Source organism: Lepidochelys kempii, chromosome 4 (assembly GCF_965140265.1).
Source record: "Lepidochelys kempii isolate rLepKem1 chromosome 4, rLepKem1.hap2, whole genome shotgun sequence".
Lineage (NCBI taxonomy): Eukaryota > Metazoa > Chordata > Testudines > Cheloniidae > Lepidochelys > Lepidochelys kempii.
This window is the reverse complement of record NC_133259.1, coordinates 133,807,169-133,826,162: the sequence shown is the minus strand read 5'-3', so window position 1 is coordinate 133,826,162 and position 18,994 is coordinate 133,807,169. Positions and strand designations below refer to the sequence as shown.

The window sequence follows — 18,994 nt, the reverse complement described above, 5'->3', positions numbered from 1 at the left end:
CATGAGATCATCTAGTCTGACTTCCTGAATAACACAGGCCAGAGAACTTCACTCATTTACCTCTGCACTGAGCCCAGTAATTGGTTGCTTGACTAAATCGTGTCTTTCAGAAAGGCATACAGTCTTGATTTGAAGACATCAAAAGATGGAGAATCCACCACTTCCCCGGGGAGTTTGTTCCAATGGTTGATCACCTTCACTTAAAATTTGTCTTTCAACCAGGGATGACCACAAAGTCCTTTCCAAACATTAAAGCTAAGCTCCACAACATCGCAGTGAGTTAGGTGTTATCGATGGGGAAACAAAGGCACAGAGAGACATGACCAAGGTCACACAGCAGATTAGCAGCAGAGCAAGGAACAGCGGTGTTGGCTCTCAGCCCCTTGCTCTAAGACCACATTCCCTTTGTGGATGTATGAGACAGAACAGAACACAGCTCCCTCTCCCATAGCTGTATGGACGCTACAGCACTGACAACACCATCACAACGCTTGGCCAGTGAACTAAGCAGACATGAGTCAGAGAGGAAGAGAGAGAGAGGCAGTACCAAGGGGCCATTTCTTAGCAGTCCCTTTCCCGACTATAACCACACTCCACGTAAGGCACATGCCTGATGGCTAGCCTCACTCCAAGTGAAACAGGCCATCACAGGACCAGGTACCCCTCAAACCAATCAGTAACAAAGTCCATGCCAGAACTTACATTAATGAAGGAGGCGTTAATGTAATCAGAATCCGGGACACCTTCAATGGGAGTCAGATGAACCCTGGAATGATCATCTAGAGAAAAATCAAAACTATGCATTAAAAACTAAATAGATGTTAATGAACTTCTATATCCAGGGGAAGCTGATTATCTAATTGGTGCTTCAGGTAGAGGAAGCCTTTGGCTGGATAGGTTCCCAAGGTTTCACTTCACTGCATTTGTTGAAAGCTTTATGCACTGAAATCATCATGTACTTAAGCCTAGAGATGTGATAAATTCTGCAGAGCGTATAAATTCAAGAGGGTTCCATGCCCAGTGCTCATCCAACCCTGAACCATGCAAATACATTGTCTCTCTTCAGTTACATTCAGGCAATTGAGAGTTCTTGGCCTCCTGTCCAGTTTAATTTTGTATCTTCCTCAGCCTCCCACCATGACCTGTGCTCTAGCTATTGCCTATGGTGTACACCTGCATCCTTCCAGACTATAAATTGAGCAGTTTAGCATGTGTTAAAAGGCAGTTGGCCTGGTCTACACTAGACTTTTCAAATGTGTTAGCTAGCGTGTGTTAGCTAAGAAGTGCAAACACCACACTTTAAATCCTAGTCTAGACAAGCTCTAGGAGAGAGAGGGGAGTTCACTCTCCAAGACCCATTCTATCTGTCACTAGGGGCTTTACAACAGCATGGACACCTGTCCAATAGAAACTGGCCTGAGTCTTTCCGGCTCGGGCTACAGCTGCAGGGAGCTCTTTCTACTATGTGTTAACTGGACCTAGATCGGATGAAGCAGCCTGCACAGTGGTGGGAACCAACCTCACCTCTCCTGTTGCTTTAACTCAACACCTTGTATGTGGTTTCCTGTTAGTTAGCAATCGCTGCTCAGCAGGCCCGTTACGCGCCCCACTTCCGTCCACCACAGCCATACAGAATGGAGAAAAAGGTCAACAGCAGCAGTGTCAGCTGCATTTGGCTACCACCCACACAAGCCTCAATGAAGCCGCACTGGGAGCAAATACATACAGGGCAAAATGTTCACATATCTGTTCTTCTCTTTGTTTTCCTCCTTGGAGGCAGCTTCGCATGTGGCCTGGATGGGGCATGCTGGGAGAGCCTGTAAGGGCAGGAGAAATGAGATTTCCTGTTATACTTCCACTGTACGCAGGGTTGGGGAAGAGCATGTCATTGTAGTAAACACAAACCAATCAGCAATTCTATACAGTGATGAACCCTGCTGTATCTTGAGGGTCTTTCATCCAAGATCTCAAAGGTGGTAAGTCAGTAGCCTCTCATTTGGGGGAAAATGAGGCATAGAGGTTACATGATTCACCTAAGATGACACAATGGAAAAGACACAAATGACAACTGGAAGAGCTAGGAATAGGACCCAGGAGTCCTGGCTCCCAGACCCCTGCTCTAACTTCTAGGCAAACTCTGCTCCCTCCCTCCCTCCTCTCCAAGTCAATGTGAAATGCTCAAGGCTCACCTTCCTGTGCCCTTCAGAGAAGCAGGCTAGATCAGGAGAAGAGTGGGAGGGGGTACATAGAGCAAAGGGGCAGCACATGCTCCTGTAACAGCAAAGGGATCATGGGAAACAGCCAGGGCTCAGCTTAGTGCAACTCTGCTCTGTTGAGCTCTTACATAGGTACAGTGGGAGGCCCTTAGAAAGGATGGCAAGTGGAAGCCCCCTTACACTTCAGGCTCACAATCCTCCACCATCTCCCCATCCCTTCTCCCAAAGCTAGAGGCACAAATGAGCTATTAGGGTTTCATAGTTCCAATAATGCTGAGTCCCTTTTGTGAAGTGCTTTAGGATCTGTAGATACTCGCTGTCCTGCCATGCTGCAGTAGCAAGAATGTCTCTGCTAGCACCATTCACAGAAGCAATTCATTTCTGAACACAAACATCTCAAGATGGAAAATGGTTAATGAAAAATGAGCCTGTCTAGATGGAGGGGAAGGTGATGGAATAGAGGCTCAGATAACTGTTTACACAAGCTCAGGCCTCCTTGCAGGGAGAAAATCTTCACTTAACACAGGGGTGGCCAACCTTGGCCTCAGAAGGAGCTAGAATTTACCAATGTACATTGCCAAAGAGCCACAGTAATATGTCAGCAGCCCCCCATCAGCCCCCCCTCCCTGCTCCTGGCGCCTCCCACCCACCAGCAGCCCTGCTGCAGCACCTCCCCCTCCCTCTCAGCACCTCCCAATCGACTGTTTTGTGGTGTGCAGGAGGCTCTGGTGGGGAGGAGCGAGGGCACGGCAGGCTCAGGGGAGGGGACGGGAAGGGGTGGAGTGGGGGCAGGGGACGGGAAGGGGTGGAGTGGGGGCAGGGCCTGTGGCAGAACCAGGAGTTGAGCAGTGAGCACCCCCCAGCACATTGGAAAGTTGGCGCTTGTAGTTCCAGCCCCAGAGTCGGTGCCTAGATAAGGAGCCGCATATTAACGTCTGAAGAGCCGCATGTGGCTCCGGAGCCACAGACTGGCCACCCCGACCTAACATGAAATAAGGTGCTATATTATCCAGAAACACAAGGTGGCAGCAAATCCTCCTCCAACACAAACCAGACCATCCCATCAGCACATCCGAGACAGGGTAGGTGCAGCTCGGCTCTTTTCCCATTACCTCAGGTTGACAGATCCCAAATGCCACCAGTGATACATCAGACTGAATTAGGGTTTGGAGCTGGCTGGTCACCCCATATCCCATTAGTCACCCCCACCCCATATCAGCCAGGTGGAACATTCTATGGTGCCATGAGCCAATACTGGGCACAGGGGCTATGGACTTTTCTTCTTTAAAAAATAGTCAAGTGAATTGAATATTGATTCAAAGATAGCAGCCTGACAGCCCTGGAAAGTATCATCATCTCTCCATAGAGCACAAACAGCAACTGAGCAAGCTTCCCCCACGCTGCCCTGCCAATTCACTCCAACCCTGACCTGGATAGACCCCTTCCCAGGTGTCACAGGGGATTCATTCTCCACAGCCCATGCAGTCCTGGGCCTCTCTGGCAAGATGGCCAGTTGGAGCTAAATGTGCTACTGCTGTGATGCAGACCAGCTGAGACCTACCGAGTTGTTCCATGCAAGTCACCAAATAGGCAGCAGAGGGTGACAACTTTCAATCACAGTAGATCAGATATGATCACAATGTGATTTCGTCCACAACTGGGGGAAGTAGCAGGTATCTAAGGTTGAGGGGAGGAAGAGTTGGGTTTCTCAGCATTGGTGATCTTATGTGGCCCACTAGCTCAGTGTCTTCCTCTACTGGCTGTCCACACAAGAGGATAAGAACCCACTGCTGCTACCAACTAAAGAGTTATTCCTTTAGCTCAAGAGATAGAGGCTTGTGCTTTAGGGATAGAAGTCCAGGATGCAATTCACATTTCATCAGAAATGATCCCAAAGAAGTTTACTGACTACACTAATACCCAATTACTGAAATGCAGCCACTTCTGTGGTGCAAGGCAGCAACCAACTGGCCCAACAGCAGCTGGGAGAGGGGAAATTTTTGGCTAGGGCACAAGGCATTTTGGTGGGTTTGTCTAACAGTAAGGTATTGTAATTCTACAGGCCTGTGTATCCTGGGGAAAACTGGACCGAAATTCTGCAACTCAGTGTTGAAAATCTTGTAGCAGTTCTCGAAGATTTTCTTTATTAATCATGACAATGGAGAATCCATGCAATACAGCAGCTCCTAAGCAATTTATTTTTATACTTAATTCAGTTATTTTCCTTTGCCCCCTACATTATTAATTTTCAGCATGCCACAGATTTTTCTATTGGCAAGGTTTAACTGCATCAGTGGTGTTGTCACGGAAAGCTATAGGTTTTGCCACTGCACATGGGACAGCTAAGTGCAGGCACTTTGGGAGGCATGGGAGACAATTTGGGATTGTGAGAAGCCCAATACCTGGATATGTCAGCAGAAATGACTGGTGACGAAAGTGGCAGCAGTGCTGATCTTTCAATTATCACCATTAGGTTTCTGAGTTAACACTACATTGAAATAATTAGGATAGTTTCTCTCTCACTTACAGCTCCTGTTTTTGGCAGTCTGTAGACTCTGGAGGGCAACACTGCACTGTTTTAACATCCATGTCATGTTTTTAAAGTTCTCTTTGCAGCCATAAGGACTAGAAAAACTAAGCTTAGATTTTAGAGCCCAGTTCCACAGTGATGGAACCACAGCATACACAGGGTCTTGTCTATAGCACCTTCTGTTTGAGATTAAGAACATAAGACTGACCACACTAGCCCAGTGTGGTCCATCTAGCCCAGTGTCCTGTCTTCCGACAGTGGCCAGTGCCAGATGCTTCAGAGGGAATGAACAAAGCAGGACAATTATCGAGCGATCCATCTACTGTCGCCCAGTCCCAGTTTCTGGCAGTCAGTCTCTAAATATTTTCTAAACAATAGTGAATTAAGTCTCATCCACTTCTGTGGGGTACAGTGGGTGTTCTTATCTCTGCTTTGCAGGTGGATACACAGAAACACAGAAGGCTGAAGGGACTTGTCCAAGGTCACTCAGAGTTAGGGGGCAGAGTTGGGAATAGACTCCACATCTGCTCACTCTCAGTCCCACGGTCTAATCACTAGACATGGCTTGCTTTCCGTTAGTTCTTTACAGGCCCAGATAATATGGAATCCCACTTGTGATGCTCCAGGGCCAGCTCTTCTGAAGCTGGACTCCTATTACTGGAAACAGAGACCTATTCATTATCTTGTCTTATCAGCACAATTACACTTCTTCATTCATGTAATCATCCCATCATGGCTAACACTGAACAGTGCTGCAAATGGTACAGAGAAGGAGGAACCCCCAATGGAAATACAATTATTGTCAAGTCCTGGGTTTAAATAAATAATGCAGGGACTTATTTTAACAAAGGAAACAGGAAGATGCAGGGGAAGAGGGAGTGAAGGAATCTGGAAGGGGCTCAAGCAGGTCAAGTTGGGGAAAGCTGGCAGCCCTGTTGATCCAGAGCAGCTGGGCGGGTGAACGACAGCCACATAAACAGGGTACTCTTTCAAGGGAGGGACACCCTCTTCACTATTTCTGACCCATGTTGCCCAGCCAGAAATGTATCAACCTACTTGTTCCTTAAAAAACTGGTTAGTGTGTCTGTGCACCACTGCCGCCCGCTGGATAAGATCAGACTGCCCCACTGTAGGTCATAGGCCCTATACCTCCAACAGCTACCCTTTCAGCTCAAGCAGTTGGGGCCTGTGCTAAGGAGACAGGAGGATGAGAATTCTATCCTTGTAACTGTGAAGTTCTGGGTGGCCTTGGCATGCAGCATAGCAACAACTGTGAAGTTCCTAACGGGCAATAGATTGGTTACAATATTGTAACCACATCTAACATTGCTTGCTTTGCAGAGCTACAGAGAAACTGTCTTGATTAGCTTAAGAGGTGAATGGCAGTCTGGACTGGTTTGGCTCAATCTGCTACAGTAAGTACTTCTACCAGGTAAACAAAACACCCCTTTCATTGTTCAAGCCAGTGCAATCCCCTGGCATGACTGAACAGCGTTCAGAAGAGAGGGATCAACAAAGCACTCACGTTGAATTCTTCCCGGAAGAGCTTATTGTCGTCTGCCATTCGTCGGTTAATCTCCTCTTCCAATTTATCCACAGGTAGTGGCGGGTACTTCCTGTTGGTGCTGGGAGATCGGGCAAGCAGTGGCATGCTCTGAGGCTCTGCAATATCACACACGCTATTACAACGGTGTTCATTTCTCCACTGGCATCGTCCTGGCAAAGCTGAGCGAAGGGAACTCCTGTATTATGTTTGATAAATTTTCAGGACAACTTTGCATCTCTGACAGAATGACAGTTATCCTTTGCTCCTTCTACAGGATCGGCCATGCAAGGATGTCAATGCTTTGCAAACATTAACCAAGTAACTCTTTCAACATCCCTGTGGGGTGGATATTATTGTTCCCATTTTAAAGAACTACAACAGAGTACAATCAAGGCTAAATTTTCGACCCTGGATACCTGAAGTTAAGTCACTCATACTATGGCCTTGTCTGTGTGGGAAAGTTTTATCAGTCATACTATAGACTCTACTTTTACAACTCTCCCACATGGAAATACGCACTCTGGTAGAAGAGTAGCTTTTTTTGGTTATGCAGAAACTGTTTTCCAAGCAACATTAGCTAAGCCAAAAAAAGGCCCTCACATCAGAGTAGGAGTGGCCACATGGGGGTTATATCTGTGTAAGCATAGCAATTTAAATTCACAGCTTAGTTTATACCAGTATAAAGTTTCTTATACAGCCGAGACCTTAAGCATCAAAATAAACAGAGGCTGATTTTTAGGCTTAATGTGCTACTGAAAGGTATTCTGATACCATGCAGATGCGCTTAAGTTCAAGGACCTAAACAGAAGTCGGAGGCGCAGAGCACACATTACAGCTCTTATTTAGGTGACCACTTCAGGCACCCAACTGTGTAACTTTTGGCCCAAAGTCACAAAGCAAGTCAACTGCAGAGAAAGGAAGGGAAGCCAGGTGTCATGACTCTCAGTCATGTGCCTTAAAAGGGACTTGCAATGGACTTTTAAAATTGGGCTTGTAACCTTTTTTTGACACCTTAGGATGGAAAAAAATAAGCGTTGAAGATTTTTAAAAATAAAACAGGGTGTGTTTTTTCTGAATTTTTTTTAGATTAGAAATATCAGAAACATCTACGCTGGTCTCCCCTGGTTTTGCTGGATGACCTCCTGAAAGGTCTCTCAGAGGTTTATCCAGCTCTTATCCTTGAATTGAAGCAGTAGGGGCTGTTGGAACTTTAACAAAGATGTCTTTTCTCCAAAATGTTGGTCACAGGACTTAAACAGGTATTAACAAAACTGAAGAGGAATTTTCAACTGTCTGATTATTATAGGTGGTCATACATTTTCCACTGGAATGTTTTTTTCAAGGGAAAACCCCTTTTCAACTAAATGGAAATTTTTAAAAAACAAGTTTGATTTTGTAAAAACAAAACAAAACACACCCCCTTTTTTTGTTTAATGAAAACCTAAAAAATTAAAAGAAAGTTTTAAATTGAAAATAGAAAAAAATTGCTTTTCAGGAAAATATTTCATGAGAGAAAAAAAATCACTGTACTGCCTGTAAATCTCTTCCCCCCTCAGTTGTCTAGCTTTCTGCCTATTGATATTTGTGGTGCCATAATGTCACTATTTCTCCAGTCACCTCAGAGTCTTGGGTTTGTACAGTGTCTCGTCCAACGGGGTCCAGATCTTGGGCGGGGGCCTCCAGACTCTACTGTAACCGTGACACCGCCGCCACCACCCTTTCAGGCCTTCCATACATCATAAACAAGTGAAAAGGCGGATAAGATCAATTTTCCCCCCCATTGCAGCTTGCCACAAAATTACTTCTCAAACTGATGTTTGAGAAATGAGGGTGTCCTTTCTAACTCAGGATAGCCTATATTCTCACACTCAGCTCCTATGTAAGGTGATGCCAGATATCACTTTTGTCCTAAACCTGAAAAGACGTAGACAATTATTATTGTTCTTTGTGCTGCAGCAGTACCTCGGAGACCGCAGGCTTACCTTTATGCACTGAGTAGTCCTATTGAAGTCAGTCAATAAGACTATTCACAGTGTGTAAAGATAAGCTCGAGCACCAGTCTTTGCAGTATCAAACCTGCAAAGTGTGTAGAGCTGCTTGAAATTATTTCAAATAAAAAAAGATTAGTGCAAAAGAGCCTTTTTAAAAAAAAAAAAAAAAGACAATATTTTGATTTTCTTGACATCTTCGGGATTTCAATTTTCCCACTTTGGGTTTTGTTCTCATTTAGGGGAGAGTTACTGCTAATTTTGATCAGTTGGTTTAGGCAGAGAGTTGTGGTTTTTTACATTTTTTTTTAAAACGTTCAGTTTATTTCAAAACTTGAGAAATGTCATCTTAGGTAAACGATTCCATGCAAAACTTTGGAAAATCAACCAGTTCAATTTTGCAAACAAGCAGAATGAAACCATCTCAGAGCTGATCAAAATTTAAAAAAAAAAAAAATTCTGTGAAAATGTGTGCACGCATATTTTTCAGTGCCCAAACTTTTACCCAACTGAGGGCAGCACAGACAACTTCCCAGGAGCCTGAAGACTGCACCTAACTACCATAAAATGAACTGACTTCTGCCATTGATTCTTCATATGGAGATGTAGTCAACTAACCCACAGGCTCTAGCAGGCAATGCGACACCTTGAGCCAAACAGCCTTCCAGGGGTATTTGGTGCAGGGATGGCTCAGAAGGAAGAAATATTTAGCTTTTCTTTGGAGGATTCCCATGCAATAGCTAACCAGCTAAGCTTGGTTTAGCTGCAGCCAAGCACAATGAGGAATAGTGGAAGTATAGCTATATTTTATAAACAAATTCATCTCTACAATACATGGAAACCAACATTTTTTTTCATCCCAGTAGAAAAGGGGACAAAGTAATTTACTCCAAAAACTGCGGGACAGCTGTACCAGTTTAATGAAAACTACAAGAGGTGCTCCACTTAGTACCATTATATATAGATTATAAACCCAGAAGAGACCACTGTGATCATCTAGTTTGACCTACTGTATAACACAGGCCAGAGAACTTCCCTGAATTAATTCCTGTTTGAACTAGAGCAAGTTCTTTTAGAAAAACATTGCGCCCTGATTTAAAAATTGCTAGTGACAGAGAATCCACCACAACCCTTGATAGGTTGTTCCAATAGTTAATTACTCTCACTGTTAAATGTTTGCAGCCTATTTCTAAGTCTGAATGTGTCTAGCTTCAACTTCCAGGCAGTGTTTCTTGTTATACTTTTGTTTGCTAGATTGGCAAGCATTCTATTATCAAGTTTCTGCTCCCCATGTAGATACCTGTAGATTGATCAAGTCATTTCTCAACCTTCTCTGTGTTAAGCTAACAAATGAGCTCCTTGAGTCTTTTATAACCAACCCAGCAAAATTTGAACTCAGGACTTTCAGTTTTAACAGCCCAAGTCCCTACTGCCTGAGCTTATGGAAAATGTCACCAACTGAGCAGCTGAAGCAAACTCATTAACCCGTTATATGAACTAGTCCCTAGAGGAAGACAAAATTCAAATTCTCTCTGGGATGGGCAGGGGTGGGGGATCATAGAGAATGGAAGGCAAAGATTCACCTGTGTCATCTGTTCGACCATTGGACAAGCGAAATGAGTTGGAATGGCTCCCAGCTTGCTTGTATTTCTTAAACCTAACGAAGGAGAGAGTTCAGAAAATCAGAAGCTGCCCATCCGAGGAGATCAGCTAAGATTGATTTATTTGGGTGAGAAATATGCCCAAGTTTCACTATGACAGGTTTCAGAGTAACAGCCGTGTTAGCCTGTATTCGCAAAAAGAAAAGGAGTACTTGTGGCACCTTAGAGACTAACCAATTTATTAGAGCATAAGCTTTCGTGAGCTACAGCTCACTTCATCAGATGCATATCGTGGAAACTGCAGCAGACTTTATATATACAGAGAGAATATGAACCAATACCTCCTCCCACCCCACTGTCCTGCTGGTAATAGCTTATCTAAAGTGATCATCAGGTTGGGCCATTTCCAGCACAAATCCAGGTTTTCTCACCCTCCACCCCCCCACACAAATTCACTCTCCTGCTGGTGATAGCCCATCCAAAGTGACAACTCTTTACACAATGTGCATGACAATCAAGTTGGGCTATTTCCTGCACAAATCCTGGTTCTCTCACATCCCCCCCACCCCCATACACACACAAACTCACTCTCCTGCTGGTAATAGCTCATCCAAACTGACCACTCTTCAAGTTTAAATCCAAGTTAAACCAGAACATCTGGGGGGGGGGGGGTAGGAAAAAACAAGAGGAAACAGGCTACCCTGCATAATGACTTAGCCACTCCAAGTCTCTATTTAAGCCTAAATTAATAGTATCCAATTTGCAAATGAATTCCAATTCAGCAGTTTCTCGCTGGAGTCTGGATTTGAAGTTTTTTTGTTTTAAGATAGCGACCTTCATGTCTGTGATTGCGTGACCAGAGAGATTGAAGTGTTCTCCGACTGGTTTATGAATGTTATAATTCTTGACATCTGATTTGTGTCCATTTATTCTTTTACGTAGAGACTGTCCAGTTTGACCAATGTACATGGCAGAGGGGCATTGCTGGCACATGATGGCATATATCACATTGGTGGATGTGCAGGTGAACGAGCCTCTGATAGTGTGGCTGATGTTATTAGGCCCTGTGATGGTGTCCCCTGAATAGATATGTGGGCACAATTGGCAACGGGCTTTGTTGCAAGGATAAGGTCCTGGGTTAGTGGTTCTGTTGTGTGGTATGTGGTTGTTGGTGAGTATTTGCTTCAGGTTGCGGGGCTGTCTGTAGGCAAAGACTGGCCTGTCTCCCAAGATTTGTGAGAGTGTTGGGTCATCCTTTAGGATAGGTTGTAGATCCTTAATAATGCGTTGGAGGGGTTTTAGTTGGGGGCTGAAGGTGATGGCTAGTGGCGTTCTGTTATTTTCTTTGTTAGGCCTGTCCTGTAGTAGGTAACTTCTGGGAACTCTTCTGGCTCTATCAATCTGTTTCTTTACTTCTGCAGGTGGGTATTGTAGTTCTAAGAAAGCTTGACAGAGATCTTGTAGGTGTTTGTCTCTGTCTGAGGGGTTTCACTATGTGTCTCTTCTCCCCCTTGCTGCTCAACAGCTTTTAATCTTGGAGTCACAGTTATTTTGAGGTATCTTATAAATAACAATACTACCTCTCATCCAGTCCTGAGTACTTTACATCTTTGAAGGAATTTATTGGGGTCATACAGGTTGTAACTTAGGATAGAATTTGGATGTAAGATTCACTGTCCCCATGCACTGTAGGAAGTAGGATTTTCCTTATTTTACACACAAGGAAAGAGAGGCCAAGGTCAGAGAGTGTGTCAGTGGCAGAACTAAGATTAACACTGGGGAGTTCCTGGCTCCCGATTTGGTGCTCAGACCACTAGTTCACATATCTAGTCATTAACAGCACAACCCAGAAGCAGGGCTCTGTTCCCATTCACAGAGTGACCTCCATATTCACAGTGTGGCCTCTTCAGGCATACATCTGTTATTACCAAGCTTCAGAACAGCTGTCTTGGGGATCTGTACCATAGTTGAGCAGACACTTGTGGCATCTGGTAGGAAATGGCTGAGCAAATTTGCTTCTGCAGAAATCAGCTGACAATGCCTGTTGACCCCATTGGAGGCCAGAAGCCCTAGTGCTGAGAAGAGCTGAGAAGCTGCAACATTTCCCTTTCTGAAACCTTCATGAATTCACCATCACACGCTCATTAACATCACATGCGCTTAGATACTATGGTGATAGGAGCTATAGAAAACCCTAACACAGACACACATCTAATCTTCAACCAGCTGAGATTCAAAGGATTCTAGAAGCTTAATGAAGAGGTGAGTGAGAATGACAGGCATTAAGAACGGAGTACCCCAGAAGTATATGTTCTGTGGCCTGATTCAGCAAAACACTTAAATACATGCTTAAATTAATTCCTATTCAACAAAATATTTAGTTCAAGAACATGTTTAAGTCCCATTGGCTTAGGGCTTGGCTACACTTATATTTTATAGCGCTCTAACTTGCTAGCTCAGGGGTGTGAAAAATCACCCCCCTGAGTGCAGCAAGTCTGAGCGCTTTTAGGCATTAGTGTGGACAGGCTCCCAGCACTCTGAGCTAATCCCCTTGTGGGCTAATGAGCTAATCCCCTCTTGCGCGACCACACTCGCACTTCAAAATGCTGCTGTGGGAGTGCTTTGAAGTTTCCAGTGTAACCATGCCCTTAGGGTTGACTACTTGCTGAATCAAGGCCTGTAAGTGGCGGGAAAGAGAGAGGCTACTGACATTGCTTTATAAGAGCTAACAGTTGTCTGAAGTTCCATGTGGCCAGGGCCCAAATCATGCTCATGCTGAAATCAAAGGCAAAACTCCCATTTACTTCCATCGGGGCTGCACTGGGCCCAAGCCAAGAGATGAAGGGAATTTTCCCATCACCAAAGGAAATTGCTTTTTTTTTTTTTAAATCAACTAAGCATTCTGGTAATTAAATAAAATGTTTACTGGAGGTGAACAAACACTCACTCCAAGTTGACCTCCCAGTCGGACAGCAAACCACTGATAATTACTCTGAGTCCAGTCTTTCAACCAACTGTACACCTAGTAATTTCATGTTGACATTTTCCTAATTTGCTTATGAAAATGTCATGTGGCACTGTGTTAAAAGCCTTACTAATATCAGAATATATCATGTCTACAGCATCTTTCAGGTTGAAGGATTCCAAACCTTTTTCCAGATCAGAGACACCACTTCACACACTGATTAAATGCACTCACCTCTAGTGCAGAATGGGGCCACTGTTTCAAGGCCTGATGCAGAACTCATTGAAGTCAATAGAAAGACTCCCACTGGCTTCAATAGGCTTTGAATCAAGGTTGAAGTGACAAAAAAAAAAAAAAAAAATTTCCAGCTCTAAATGCGGAGGGATTTTAGTTAATGAGTATCGCTATCCAAAACAGAATTTGATCTGTAGCACCCTTACCTTTGCAAAAAGTATCAACAGACTTAATGGCACAAGGAGTCAGGACCTATAATCTCAAAGAATCCATCTTTAGTAGCACAGCACCTCCTACCTTTAGGGTGAGGGTTTGCTTTACACTGATCCAGAGGGAAAAGCGTCACATACCCAATTACTAGCACACTACCTGCACAGCCCTTGGAGGTCTCCCTTCTAAATACTGTCTAAGCCAACCCTGCTTAGCTTAGGAAACAGAACAAAAGGCCCAAGATAGCGTAGCTGCAAGCCATCTGCTTAATACTGTGTGTTAATTAGCTTAAGGAGACTGAAAACATAACACTCACTTCCGTTATGGGACATTAGTGACAAGTGTTTCTTACCTTAACATGTACAGCACAATAATTATAAATACTATGACTAGCAGGGAAGATAGGGCCACCATTACAGCTATAATTGGAGTCTCATCTGAAACAAAAAAGTAGAATCAAACAAAAAGAATCAGCAGTTATCTTAAAACATCCAGTTACATCATTTTACAGGCCAGATCACTCTACAATTTCTGGTCTAAAGACGATCAAATTGTTTAATAACGATACCTTCTCAAGTTACACATGATAGAAACACATATTGCATACTTCAGCATTATTGATCACTTACCGAGTGCCCCAAACTGATATCCTATTTTACACTCTAAAGGCATGATTCTGTGCACCCTAATCTTCCTTGAAAAATCCTTTACTGCAGGATCTGACCCTAGGAATGGAACTATTTTAGGGATATTTCACACAGTGGAATATCTCCCCTTACTTCTACATCAGGGGTGGACAAAATATGGCCCGCGGGCTGGATCTGGCCCATCTAACATTTCTGTCCAGCCCACCAGGCTCTTTGGCTTCTCCCTCGCGATCTGCTGGCCACTAAAAGTCCCGCGGCGCAGCAGGGCACTCAGGCAGGTTGCCTACCTGCTGTGGCCCCACGCTGCTCCCAGAAGCAGCCGGGCTGCTGCTGGCAGGTCACTGCGCACCCCTGGAAGGCAGCTCCGAGTGCTGACCCCACTCCCAGCACCGTCCTCACATCTCCCATTGGCCGAAAACTGGCCAATGGGAGCTGCGGTGGTGGTGCTTGCAGGCAGTGCACAGAGACCCGCTGCCCCCTCCCCCCCAAGGGGCACGCAGAGACGTGCCAGCAGCAGCCGCTTCCAGAAGCAGCATGGGGCCATAGCATGCAGACAGCCTGCCTGAGCCCTGCTGCGCTGCAGGCCAGGAGCCACCTGTGGTAAGTGCCTATCAGCCAGAGCCTGCACCTCGCACCCCCTTCCGCACCCCAACCCCCTGCCCCAGGTCAGAACCCCTTCCTGTACCAAACTCCCTCACTCTCTCCTGCACCCTCAACATTCTGTACCAGCCCAGAGCTCCCTCCTGCACCCAAACTCCCTCCCGGACCCCCCTCCTGCACCCCAATCCCCTGTCCCAGGCAGGAGCCCCCATCCTGCACCAAACTCGCTCCCAGAGCCCACACCCCTCACCTGCACCTCAACACTCCGCACCAGCCCAGAGCTCCCTCCTGCACCAAAACTCCCCTCCCCACACCCCCTCCATTAATTAATATAGTAGAAATATGGAGCCTGTGATGACGTACCAAAATTCATGGAGTGGCCCCCTGCAAAAATTATTGCTCACCATGGTTCTACATGTATTAGAGGTATGATAGGCACAAGTCACTATGTTGGAATCCACATCCAAAGTTTAGTGACATGGTTTTGATTCAGGGCCCATCTCCCTCTCCTATGTACTGAGAGGGCAATATGAACAAAACAAACCCCTGACCTGGACACTTCTGAAGTAGGAGTGTTAAAATCCAGATCCAAATCCAAAATTTCCCAGAGTGCAAGGTGATTAAATTTAGCATCAATTTCAGCCAATCACAGAGAGCGGGGTGAGTAGCAAACTCAGAGGTGGGTTTTGGTTCACATCTCTATTTCTCTCTCCCTAAAAATATTTAATTTATTGAGAATGAGATTCTAGGCAAGCCACTGTATATGCTGTAGCACTTAACACTTGTAGTTTATTAGCTAAAACTTTAGTAAAACTGTTTAACTGTTAGCTCTCTCTCTCTCTCACACACACTCACATTTTCTTTTCTCGGGCAGGAAATGTGCAATTCCTTTGCAAATTCACTGCAGATCAGCATATACAAAATGCTCTCATCCTTTGAAACATGCAACAGGTTTTACAAATGAGGTGCTTTCAGCTGGCCATTGAGAGCTGCCAAACTGGTTGCTGATGCTAGTGACCTATATGGAGAGAGAGGGGGAGCCAGGAAAAGTCAAGCAGACAGTGAAGTAGCCCTGAAGGGCACATGCTGTGCATTTGTAATGAGCTGGAGCAAGCAGGGATGCCAATGGTAACATCTGGTGGCATTTTCAGGGGCATTCACAGTCGGCTTTGGCTATGTGTATGGGGTTACCTTCTCCTCTCTCTCAACAAGCATTTAGCAATCACTAACCCGTACAAGACATGGTCACAAGAAGCACGCTCCCTATGCTAACTCATCATGAAACGCTAGATCAGAGGACCTGATTTACTGTCATGAAAGCCAGTGTGAGTTTTGCCATGGACTTCACTGAGAGCAGCAGCAGGTTCACACAGCATGCAACATCTGTCTGGTATTGCAGGGGGAGAGAAACAGTTAGGGGGCTCTCCATTTTGTTTCCTGCTTGGGGTTTTCTAGATGGGCCAGGCAGTGGGACCACAGTTAACGGCCACAGTAGAAAAGCTCTAACTCATCAGGCCAGAAGTGTCAAAAGTAAAGCAGCGAAAAAACCCAAGCTTCCTGCATCCTGCTGCTAGCTGTACCCCCTTTCAAAATCGCTGCCTATTAATCATGCCTCACACCAATCACCTGCCAACAGCAGCTGGAAGGGTTTGCTTAAGGGCAGTGGTTTTCAAACCTTTTTTCATTTGCGGACCCATAAAAAATTTCAAATGGAGGTGCGGATCCCTTTGGAAATCAGACATAGCCTGCAGATACCCAGGGATCTGCAGACAACAGCTTGAAAACTACTGTTCTAGGGAATCATTAGCTTGGTCTCTTTATTTGGGCTGCATTTCCAGTGAATGCAAGTGCAATGAACCAATAACAATAATACTTAATGCTTGCTGGCGTGGGGAGAGAAAGGGGATTGCAAGCTGGTCCACAGTTAAGACCAGGGCCGGCTCTCCAGTTTTTGCCGTCCCAAGCACTGAAAAAAACTGCCGCTGCAGACGGCAAAGGGGAGAAGCTGCTGCCGATTTGCCACTGCAGTGGGCGGCGCAGAGAAGCTGCTGCCGAATTGCCGCCGCGGCCGGAGGGACTGCCGCCCCACGCACCTGCTTGGAACGCTGGTGCCTGGAGCTGGCCCTGGTTAAGACTAAAGCTAGCTCCCCTTTGTGGGCTGGATCTTGTTCCCGCTAATGTCAACAGAAGTCATTCCATTGACATTCGCAGGAGCTGCATCAGATAATAAAATTCCTGGACGCTCTCACTCTCTCTCACACCCCGCCTCTAAGAACCCTACAAAGAAGTTGAATCTCCTGAAATTCTGCACACTGTATCCCCTCATGGGAAGTTTAGTAAATATCAAAGCAGGACTTTTAAAGTGAGGGTGTTCTGAAAATGCGCCTTTAGTTGATGCTTGGAAAAGCAGAGGTTATTTATTCTGGCCCAGCAGATAGATCAATGGAACTGACTAAAGAGACCTGGATTCTATTCCCGCCTCGGCCACTGGCCTGCTGGGTGACCTCAGGCAAGTCACTTCGTCTCCCATGTCTCAGTTTCCCCATCTGTAAAATGGAGATAATGATACTTTGTAAGTCACTCTATAAGAGCTAGATATTATTAAATTATATCCCTAAAATGATTGGCCAAGATACTCATTGGCCCTGTTGAGGCAAGGGGCCTTTTACTGGTTTTGAGAGGGTTGGGGCTGGGGTTGTTAAGTGCATACAGAGAAAGGTTTATGAACATAAGCTGAATTCAGCTGGTAGACTGAGCCAGATGGGGCAGGGTGGGGGGTAGGTGATGGGCTAGGGCCTGGACTTCAGAATAGAAGACGAAAGGGAAATGTGAAGAGGCACAAATCTGGGAAAGGACATGATACAGAAGGCAGTGTGACCAACTCTTATGATTTTATCGCACGTCTGACAATAGCTGGTTCTTTTTTCTTAAAGCCCCAGCTCCCAGAGTCATGTGATTATGTGAGCATATCCGCTTTCATTTAAAAATTAAGTTAAATTTCTAGCCCTCATGGTTGCAGAGAAAAGCTTGAAAATGTGACTTGAGTGCACCCTAATGGCTCAGAAACCAAAAGGCAAAGAAAACAAACCATATACATAAAATAAATAAAATGTCATGATATTTAAACAATCTTCTGGTTTTTGAACATGTAGGGTTGGCAATACTATGGGAGGGACATGAACCAGGGGAGGGAGCTGGAGAGCGGGGTGAGGGTACACACGTGGAGTAGTGCCCTATGGGTTCTGGGGAGGCAGGAGGAGGAGGAATGGCAATGGTGAGACACGGAGGGGTGATTCAGGGCATGCGGGGACCTCTGGAGGACAAAAGAGAGTTAGCATGGAATAGGGCAGGGGAGAAAAGGCACAGAAGGTGGATGCAGGACCATGGAGGCATAGAGGGTGTGCGCGCGCAGGGGCCCTGGGCAGACAGAGGGGCCCAGCAAAGGGCCAAGTGCTTAAAATTCACTATTTGGATAGAAGCCTTCCCACTGCCCCCTCCATTTCTTCCCGCAGTTCACCTCTCACATATCTCATGGTCACACATCCCTCCTATGGCCTTGCTAGTCTCTGCAGCAAGAGAGCCTTGATCTGGTGGGTCTCAAAAGTTCCTGTGAGAGCAGGGCTCCCCTTCTGCACACCTTCTAAATCCACAAAGGAGTTCAAACTTTGGGGCTCATTTAAAAATAGACAGTGAAATTCCTGCACAAAAAACTTAGCTAAAATTGAAAGTGGGTTTCAGTGGAATCCAATTAACACCAAAACACAGTGGTGTTATTAATTATTCACATTACAATAGAACCTACAAGTTACAACTGAGATATGGGCCCTATTGCAAGGATGGTCCAATGGGGACTTGGGGAGACTTGGTTCAATTCTCTGTTCTGCCCTAGATTTTCTGAGAGACCTTGGGCATGTCACTTATTTATCCGAACCTCAGGTTCCCCAGCTGTAAAACGGGTATAAGTACTTCCCTATTCTGAGAGCGTTGTGAGGATATATATACTACAGAACGTTGAGGATATACATACTAAAGAGTGAGGCCCTCATTATTATGGTAACGGGGGGTATATAATTACCTTAGATAGTGCTAGGCACTGTACATATATATGTAAGAAACAGTGCTTGTCCCAAAGAACTCACCATGTAATTAGACATGAAAGACAGCACAGAGAAATGAAGGGCCAGATTTTCAAGGGAAATCAGCACACTGGTTTCTCCCATGACTGGTCAAAGGTCTTACACAGTCTGTGGCAGAGCCATGAATACCCCAGTCTCAGAACTGTGCCTTAATCACAAAGCCATCCACACTTCTTAAACATTGTCAAGAGGCTGCAGAAATGCATGGTGCTAACCTTGTTTGGTTCCCTTCAGTTTTCTTTACAATCATATTTGGAGAAAAAAAGAAATCAGAATAAAAACAACTCAAGATAGAGTAGCAGCCGTGTTAGTCTGTATTCG

General features: G+C 45.2%; 1 protein-coding gene across 7 annotated transcripts in view; it reads right to left on the bottom strand.

The window, feature by feature from the left end:
- Positions 1-18,994, bottom strand: part of PTPRA (protein tyrosine phosphatase receptor type A) — a 261,400-nt gene that overhangs the window by 28,303 nt on the left and 214,103 nt on the right. For 4 of the 7 annotated variants that reach the window (XM_073342931.1, XM_073342934.1, XM_073342932.1 and 1 more), the window contains 5 exons: positions 13,643-13,727; positions 9,864-9,937; positions 6,272-6,471; positions 1,727-1,817; positions 703-779 (listed from right to left, as the gene is read on the bottom strand). In XM_073342931.1, coding sequence (XP_073199032.1) covers positions 703-779; positions 1,727-1,817; positions 6,272-6,471; positions 9,864-9,937; positions 13,643-13,727 — 527 coding nt within the window. The other 3 variants (XM_073342939.1, XM_073342933.1, XM_073342937.1) reach the window with 3 other exon arrangements.